Here is a 9,781-nt window from a genome sequence, read left to right as displayed (position 1 = left end):
ACAGTTATAAATATTTAGTGAGTTTAGTTTCCATTGAATATTAACATCAAAGATCTAGAGTAAGTTTCAGAGTGAAAAAATTATTTGATTAAATTACTTACTTACACTTACTTAATTTATTTGTTTATTTTGCAGTACTGGAGATTGAACTCAGGAGAGCTTATTCTACTGAGCTATCCACTCAGGCTCAAAAATTTATTTTAACGTGGATGGTATGATGACCTAGAATGAGATAATGAGTAACGTTTTTCACTGTTGTTGTGTTTGAAATAACTACTTAATACATGCATGAATTTTTTTATAAATAGATAGCTTTATTAGACATCATTAGTTTGAGATAAAAGAGATGAAGTATCAAATACAGATAATGTTTTCAAAGACTTTTGCGTGGTAAAGGTGACAAACTGCAGCACTATGTGGAAGAATTTTATTTTTTTATTTTTAATAAGAATAGATACTCTGATAAAGGTAATGATTACATAGTGACAGAAGAAGAACTGATAATAGAATGAGAATTACTTATAATAGTTAGGTCCTTAAGCAGTGAAAAATTTTGCTCCAGGCTAAGAGTTTGTGTCCTTACAAAGGACATACACAAGTTCTTTTTTGGGGGGAGGGTCTTTTAAAAATATATTTTATTTTGAAGAGTAAAGCAAAAGCAAAAAAAAAATAGCAGATTCAAAGACAGAAACAGGGTAACAAACAACAATGCATATATTGCAGGTTTTCAAAACAAGAATAGCAAATAAACAATGCTGTTATATTACCTATTTCTATCATCAAATCTTTTGCTCAGATTAACAGATATAGTTATGCAAAATTGGACATATAATTCAATATTAACTCTAGCAGTGGTCGGGAAGATAGCTCAGTAGAATAAGTGCTTGCCTGGCAAGTGCAAGGGCCTGAGCTCAATCCCTGGTTCATCAAAAGAAAAAAAAATCTTGCTTTCAATAGACCTTAATATTTTTCTGTCTCTTTTTAATTTTTTTTAAAAATTATTTGAACGCAAGTATAATAGTAATTGAAAAGGCATTAGAAATGGTACACATTTAGCAGACCAGGATGTGAGGCATTGAACCATGTTTCTTCTGTTATATATTTCTGTACTTGATATAGTTGCTTAGATTACGGATATCAGCATAAAGTTAGTCAAAGTGAAGATCCTAAACCATTTTTACATTGGTGAATGTTGTGTTATTTGGAAATATTCTACATCTATAAAACTAATCAATTAAAAAAGAGGTCATACTGGCCTTATAGTTTTCCCTAATCCAATTAGTAGCAAGGGAAAGAAATTTGAATATGAACAACAGACCAAGAAAGAAGAAACTTTCAGGATATACAATGAAGAGACACAAAACATGTACTTTCTGAGACTCCATAGGAAAGTATCCTGTCCACACTTCATTTTTGAGTACTGTCTTCTGTAAATGTTTCATAATAAAAAACTTAGCATGTTTCAAGCCACCCTAGTTAATCTGTTATGGTAGTTCTTGAAAATGAATATGCCCAATTATGAGTTAAATCAAGACAGTAAAAAGCAGATGGCGTGAGTGATAACAGAAAAGAAGGTAAAGATAGATATAGACTATTGTATTCATTTTTGAGTATGCTCATTTTTTGCCAAATTTGTCTTTCTTATGTGAAAATAATAAGAACAAAAAAATTTCAAATTTGAGAACAGAAAATAAAATACTCATTTCTGAGAATAAAAGAATGTTGAACAGACTAGAAAAATGTAATACCACCACTACATATTATTAAGATACCATATTAATCATCACACAAATAATCTAAGGCTAACTGTCTTGTTTACATATTTTCCTTAAGACTCTTAAAGTTTAGAATAATAAGACAATTATATCTATTTAATTTTTTAGCTGAGATATTTGTTATGGTTGACATACTGTATCAACATGAGGAGTCTAAAAGCTTAGATAAGTAACTCAAAAGTTACTTAGTAACGTAACATCTTGAAGTAAAATGGGAATGTCCTTACCATTTTGGGATGTTGCTCATTGTGTCAAAGTGAGAAAGTTAAGATTTTAACTAAGGGGCTGACCTGAGAACCACAGCCTTTACTTTGTATTCATCCCAAGGCTGTGCAAGAGGAAGGCATGCTGATGGAGTAAATGTAAAAGACCTCCCCACCTCAGGGTGGGTAGGTTGCTTATAATAGAAAAGAGGAAAGCAGGCTTGTGAGCTCTTGATGCTTTTACTCTCTTCTGCCAGATTAGACTATTGCCCCTCCACCCTAACATGCTGCCTTAGAGCCAGTTGATTAGGAACCAAAAATTCCACAAACTGTGAGCTAACTATGTCTTTATTTCCTTGATTCTGGGTGACTGGTCTTTTGTTGCAGCAGCAGCAACAGCAAATAATCAAGAGAGTGTCAGAAAAACAATGGTGTAACAAGATATGGGGAAATACATGTGGATATTTTTTTGATACACAACGAAGCATTAAAAATATTAATACAAAAGTGCAAGGATAGTTATGTGGAAGGGATTCCTATGACAATGAAAAGGTGGCAGAATTAACCACTGGATTCAGTGAGGTAGAAGAGTGCAAAAAATGTTGGAGTAGTGGTGCTGAGTGTATCAGAGGGAATGGATAGTGAACTTCTTGAAATTGAAATGTTGGATAAGAATATATGTTAATCAACTACTATAGTAGTGGTAAGACAATTTAACTGAAAAAGAGATAAAAGATTTTATTTTTTTAAATTTTTTAGTTTTCTTTTTTCATAATTATATTGAAAAACAAATAGCAATGAGACAGTTTCAAGTAAAATTGGTAAGACAGTTCCAATAATTAACACATTGCATACTCTCTTCCTAGTGATTATTTGCTGTACAAGATGCAAACATGATGTCTTATTTACAAACATATTAGAACAAATCCCTCTATTCCTTAAGAGAAAGTAACTATATATCTATCCTAACCATTTTGAATACACAGATACAAAATGGACAATCATCTGTATCCCCTTTTTTGTTTAATTTCATCATTTGAATATTATAGGTGTGTGAACTCAGCAAAATATTTTTAAAGAGTCCAGTAGTCCATAATATTATTGGGTCTTCCACTTGACTGGCAATGTCAGAAGTTGTTGACCTGAGTCCCCTACAGCTCAGCATAACACCATGGTTTTACTTTTTATATGTCATTTTTTTACTTTTCTTCTGGATGGTTAAGACCAAGAAAAAGCAAGAACTGCAACAAGAGTTGTAGCTTTTGCATATTGTACAGCAATTAACCATTAGGAAGAATGTATGCAGTGTGTTAAGTATTGAAACTGTCCTACCAATTTGGTTTGAAACTGTCTCATTGCTATTTGTTTCTCAATAAAATTATGGAAAAAAAGAAAAGAAAATTAAAAAATACAGCTGAAAGTAAGAACAAAGGAAGTGAAGGCAGTTCAGATCGCGAGCACGGGGCCACAGATAATGGTCAGCTCATGAAAAAGTCTCAAAAACAGTAATAAAATGTAAAGTGGATCTGGCATCTGCCAGATGACTCAAAAAAGTTATTAGAATTAATAAAAAATAGAAGACAACACAAAGGATGTAAAGAAAAAAATCTGTTTACAGAAGTAATTGTGGAAAATTGTCCATAGGAAAAGAATTTAACATACAAATAAGTGAGTCGGATAGAGTCCTGAATAGCAAAGCCATATAATAAGTAAATACACAGCAATCTTCCACAAGAAAAGAATCTTAAAGACTGCTGGAGAAAGGCCTAATGGGGTAGCATTGATATCTACCTCAGTTTGGGACAAGAATTATGGAAAGAATTGAGTTTACGAACAGAGGTACTACTAGCTGAGGTATCGGCTAAGAAAACATGCCTAAGCAAATGCAAAAGAATCAAAATTTGACTGTGCATATCATCAGATAGTAGTTCAATGAAACCACAAATCATTATCAACAGAAACTTTGCAAACATATGGAAATTAAATAGCACACTCTTGAATAATCAGTAGGTCACAGAGGAAATTAAGGAAGAAGTAAGATAGTTCCTAGAATAGTGATAATCCCAGAATAGTGATAATCCCAGTATAACATACTAGAATTTATGGGCTAGAATGCAAGCAGTCTTATGGGGGTCGTTTATAGCTGTGAAGGCCCATAACTGTATTGTGAGTAACTACTTTGAAGAAAAGGATATTTGTGCAATGACTATTGTTATTCTCTTATTATTTCATTATGAAATTTTGTTTTATTTTTTCATAAAATAAAAATGATTAAAATACTTAAAAAAAAGTGTTGCAGCTTTTGGATCTGATAAGGTCAGTCAAATCTCCTGAGGATTTATCCTGAAACCCTGTACCTCAGACTGTAGATCCTTTGTAAGTGTCAGCCATGTGGATGAGTCATGGCCATTGCTTGGCCAATGTGCTCTCTGTGAAAGCCTGAGAGAATGTTTTCTCTCCATGTGACTCTCCTTAGGCACATTGTACATCATTGATCACTTTCTTCTTTGACCCCATAATCTCTATAAAGCCTGCTTGTCATGACCTGCCAGTTGCTACCATGCTGTCTTTTGGGTAGATGATTGTTCATAAAGAAGGGGATTGTGAATGAAGGTAGGAGACAGGAAAAGGAATGTTGCAGGAATGCCCTGCTACAAGGTTGTATATGGTTAGATTTCTGGACTTATGTGCAAAAATAAGAATTATGTAATTCTTTATGCCTATTTTAAAAATATATTTTAATTTTTTAATGTTTTTTCATCATATTCTGCAGGGACTTAAAGTTTAACATATCAATACTTGATGAAAACTACCTGTTCTATATTATGCCTAAGATGTTTGATATTCAGAAAGATTATGAGGTTAAGCTTAACAGCCTAGGTTGTATGGTAATAACAATAAGCTTCTCTTCTGGAGGGTTAACAACCTAAGTTTGCACACCAAAATTAGAGAAAAAGAAAGGCCACAAGGAAAGCCAGCATTTTGGCCCTAGCCTTTCAAGATCAGTTAAGACTCAGGACATATGAGAACTTGTACTATAACATCATGTAACTCTGTAGTGTCCTAAATTTTCTGATCAAGGAGATAAAAGATTTTAAATGTTAGATAGGGATGAGGTAAGTCATAAAACATTAAGTCAAGTGCATTGGTTCATGAAATGTTACTGGGACAAACACAAATCAATGGCAAATCAAATTAACTGAGAATTAGAATATACATTAAATAAAGAAAAATTAATAATTGTTGTACGATTTAAAAGATGGTTATTTTATGTAAAAAGTGCAAGACAATGACCAGAAAGTGGGACTGAGGACAAAACAAACATCTACTGCACTTTTAGTTCTACTAGAACCAGGAGATGTCAGAAGAAAAATGTTACTCAAAGTAAAACAGTATTTAAAGATGGAGCAGAATTTTAGATAGGGCAATCAGATAAGATTACTGTTCAGATAAGCATCCACAGTGGATTTGGCTGATCACATTGAAGTCAAAGCATTAGCATATAATGGTTACATAACTCTGAGCCCTTTGTGTTGCATAATATAGGCAGTATCACAATGAAAATGCCTTTACAAACACACACAATTTGAGATTTTCATTTTAGGGACCATCATTTTAAATTATGGATAAAGGGCCAGCCAGATAGCTCAGCGAATTAAAGCACCTGCCTAGGCAGACACAGAGGCCAAGGCTTCTATCCCCTGTGTGCTGTTGCGAGCCCTGCCGCTGGGGCACACTGAGAATGTGCATCATGTTTCATGCCTGTAATCCCAGCACCAGGGAGGCTGGAAACAGGAGAATCACTATTAGTCTGATCTATGTAGTGAGACCTTGTACACCCTGTAGACCCTACCATAAATTCATTAAAAAAATGGGTAAAATTCATTCTTTTATTCTCAAACAACTATATATTTATTTTAATTACTTAAAAAGTAACATGCACTCACTAAATAATTCACAAATATAAAGAAATATATTATTCAAGGAGTAAAAATAATCACACTATTTTTTGGACACTTTTTTAGGATTTGCAAGTCAGAGTAAAAACTTTTCTAAATTTTCATTTTAATTTTAAGGTCATTCACATTCATATTAATTTTTCTTAGAAATTAACACTTCCAGCATAAGCACCCGCTTGGCAAAAGCAAGGTCCTGAGTTCAATTCCTGGTACCAAAAATAAGTCAACACTTCATACCATTAAACTATTTCCATTGAATATTAATTTAATCTTTCTTATTCATTTTTACAAATTTATATTACATAATTTGATAATAAATGTTTATTTTCTAGGTAAAAATGGATTTTGACAATCACATTTTAATCAACTTAATATACAGAATTATTGGCTGGTAATTGAAAGTCAATACAGTTATGTTATACTATTTATTAATATTTTTGCACTTGGGAGGCTGAGGCAGGAGGATCATTGTGAGTTGGAGGCCAGCCTGGGCTACAAAGTGAGTTCAAGGCCAGCCTGAACTGGATAGTGAGAATCAGTCTCAAAAAGACTTTAATAACTTAGGATAAGACTGGCTTTTAGAAAGCAATAATTGAACATGTAACAACTAAAGACTCCAAAATTAACATTGTTGATATTATTTTTAACATAAAATTCTATAAAAATAGATCCAGTATAATCATTTCAATTGAATATAAGTTTTCTTTTCAGAACAGTGGAGTGATCCAGCTTTTTTATAGTCTTATTATATTGTACATTGCTTCTCATGTGAAGTAGTTTCACATATATTAATTACTTTCATAATTTTTAATTCAGATATAATTATATAAATACTGTCTCAGAAAGATAAAACTTTCAAGATACTGCAGTTATACTGTATTTTGAAAGAGCACAATCTCTCCAAACCTTACAGAAGACCAGCTAATATACAATGGATGCTTCATATATGTTTAAAAAAAAGTTTTGATATATAAAGTGATAATAAAAATGTTCTTTGCATTAAGGTCTATAAATATATAACAAATTGAGCCTGGTAGTCTTTATAAATATTAAAAATAATTACAAAGAGGACTCACAATTGTGGAAGAGACATTTCCTCTGCTTATAGGTTGCCAGAACTTCACCTTTGCATGTTCACCTTGGTAATGTTGAGGTATGACATCATAAAAACATTGTGAAGTACAAAATTTAAAGGGAAACACAGGGTAGTTACATTTTACTATAGATGTGTTCACATAGGTTTTTAAATCCTGTACTAAGAAATTCAGTCTACTATTTTTTGATTTTATGTGATGAGTTAGTAATCTTTATTTTATACAGCCATGTCTACATGCATGTGCTTTTATGAATGTGAAAGTTATATAAGGTAAAAGGGATAATAGAATATTATAAATATCTCTCTTACAAAGTGCAGCTATAATGCAAGACATTTTCTTCACATTCAGTCTTTAACCCTAAATTATTACATGTTTTGGATGATATTTTTCAAAAGTAATTTGAATATTTCATATGTTTAATATGTAAATATAATAAAGGCAAAATGTCAGTTGTAGTGAAGGTTCATAAGGGGAAAAATTTAATACAAGATATGAAATGTATGGAATTATTTTATAGTACTACCAAAAAGTGAAATGCAAAAGAATGCAGATCTGTCCACACACTAGAGATCACAAGAATCCAGCTAAAGGACTGGATTCCATGGCAATGTCCTTCATAATTCCAACTGAAGGTTTAGTGCCCATGACAATGACCTCTTCTAGCCCAGCTGAAGACTAGAGCCCACAGTAATGTCCCATCACATCTGTATCAAGGTTTTACACTGGGAAGACACAAAGGTCAGCGTGGAAAGTAAAAAGTCTGTGCCAGTGCATTGAAGGATCTGTGCCAACAGGCTGAAGGATCTGCACTGGAACCAACAAGTGAAGTTTAAAGTTGGATGAGAGCTACCCAAAAGAGTGTCACAGCCACACTAAGTGGCAGTGAGGACCTGAGTTCCTCTAAGGATGAGAACAGCCAAGTTCATATCAGGAAATTCAGCATAACCAACTTCTCCAGGAGAATCAAAAGCACACCATCTTTCCCTCCAGTTCTCTTTTCATGTTGTTGGCAACATTCCTTAGGTGGAGCTTTCAGATGAATCACCACACTGATCCAGTTCAGCTTGATATTGCAAATTGACCATTAGACAATATCTGTCAATCTAATGTTTGATGAAAGAAGAATGTGCCATCTCAAATTATAAACAACTATTGCTATACATGGTGCTGTGCTAGAACAAATTTTCAACTGCTCCTTGGCCAGAAATTTGCAGATGTGAATGTTTTCATTATGGAAATGGAAGCTCATACGGCAGGTAAGGACATGCACAGGGACATTTTTCTTTATATATATTCCATATAACATCTGCCATTGCAAATTTCTGGCCTCAGAAGAATTATTTTATTAGAATTCATTAGTTATGCTTATGATATTTTACTATTTTAAACTGAAGAACATTAAACTTTTAAACTGAAGTCTAAGTGAATATTTTCAGTAGTACATATTTAATTTTATGAAATATATATGTATTATGAAATGATATTATATAAATGGAATAAACACAAGTTTCTAAACATAGTTTCTGGCAATCAATATTTTACCTTTTTTATTTGATGAAATGGGCTATGGAAAAAAGCATAAGTTTTCCTTTGCTTTGCTTTCTAAAAGTGATGTCATGGTTTATGTATATATGTCCCTCCAAGACCTTGTGTAGTCATGGGGCAGTGTTATGGTTCATGTATAGGTGTTCCCCCAAAGCATGCAGTCTTGGGGCAGCTTCTGGAGTTTATGATTGATTATTGTGGGTGTGGATACTGTGCCTGCCCTGGAGCAGGTAATTTACATTTCAATGTACGGAGGAGAGAGATGTTAGCTGATTGAATTGCTCCTACTCCTCCTTTTGTGCTCTTGCTCTTTGCCTTTGCCAGGAAAGATTGCCCTCTGTCAGATGCCATTCTGCTTTGGAGCCAGCTGAATAAGGACTGAAACTTCCAGTAACTGTGAACTAAATAAACTTTCCTTCCTTCATTTTTGGTGTTGGGTATTTGTTACAGCAATGAGAGAAGAGTAACTAAGACAGGCAGCTTTGTGAGTTTGTGATTGATTATTTTGTGTGAGGATGCTGCTCCTGCCTGGGGGCAGGTAATTTGCATTAAAATGTAAGGAGAAATGAGAGGACAGCTTGCTGCTTGAGCTGCTGCCCCTCTCCTTTGCTCTCCACTCTTTGCTACTGCCATGAAAGGTTGTTCTGTGCCATGTGCTACTCTGCTTAGAAGCCAGGCTAGTATAGAATGAAAGCTCCAGTAACTAAGTTAAATAAACCTTCCTTTCCTTCATTTTGGGTGCCAGGTATTTATCCCATCAGTTAGAGAAGTGTAACTTGATAGGATTTCAACAGTGTCACAGCAGAGAAATAAGCAGAAGGAAAAAGGGAAAGGGATTTTATTATCTTTGAGAACATGGAGAGAATCTGGGGAAGATAAGGGATTCTCTGGTTGTAACAAAGGGAGGCAAAGATATTTACGGCCTTTTTCTAGGGATGGAGTTTGAAGAGGATGTTTAGATACACCTGAGAAAATGACTGGGGTTTTCCCTGAGGCACCAGATAGGGTGAAAGGAAATTACACCCTGGACTGAGTTGGAGAAGAGGGGGGTAGGTAATCTTGGGGAAGATGAGCTGTTGCTTTAAGGGCTTGTGCCATATTAGATGACCACCATAATAATTTAGCAATTCATACTAGGGCCATAACCTACCATTTCCATCTTTTGGTTGTTAGAAAAAGGGGCAACATATCTCTTATACAGT

The 9,781-nt window shown here is 33.9% G+C and overlaps 1 protein-coding gene across 1 annotated transcript in view; it reads right to left on the bottom strand.

Annotated features, from left to right (window-relative positions):
- The window catches only part of Cylc1 (cylicin 1), a 98,753-nt gene extending 91,707 nt beyond the window's left edge, over nucleotides 1–7,046 (bottom strand). Inside the window, exon 1 of the mRNA XM_023723780.1 lies at nucleotides 7,014–7,046. Coding sequence (XP_023579548.1) covers nucleotides 7,014–7,030 — 17 coding nt within the window. The 5' untranslated portion in view covers nucleotides 7,031–7,046. The remainder of the gene's footprint in view (nucleotides 1–7,013) is intronic.
- Between the last annotated feature and the right edge of the window lie 2,735 nt (nucleotides 7,047–9,781).

Source organism: Octodon degus, unplaced genomic scaffold (genome assembly GCF_000260255.1).
Source record: "Octodon degus isolate 3935 unplaced genomic scaffold, OctDeg1.0 scaffold00103, whole genome shotgun sequence".
Classification (NCBI taxonomy): Eukaryota; Metazoa; Chordata; class Mammalia; order Rodentia; family Octodontidae; genus Octodon; species Octodon degus.
Note: the sequence above shows the minus strand (reverse complement) of the source record. Positions and strands in the feature narration are given on the sequence as shown.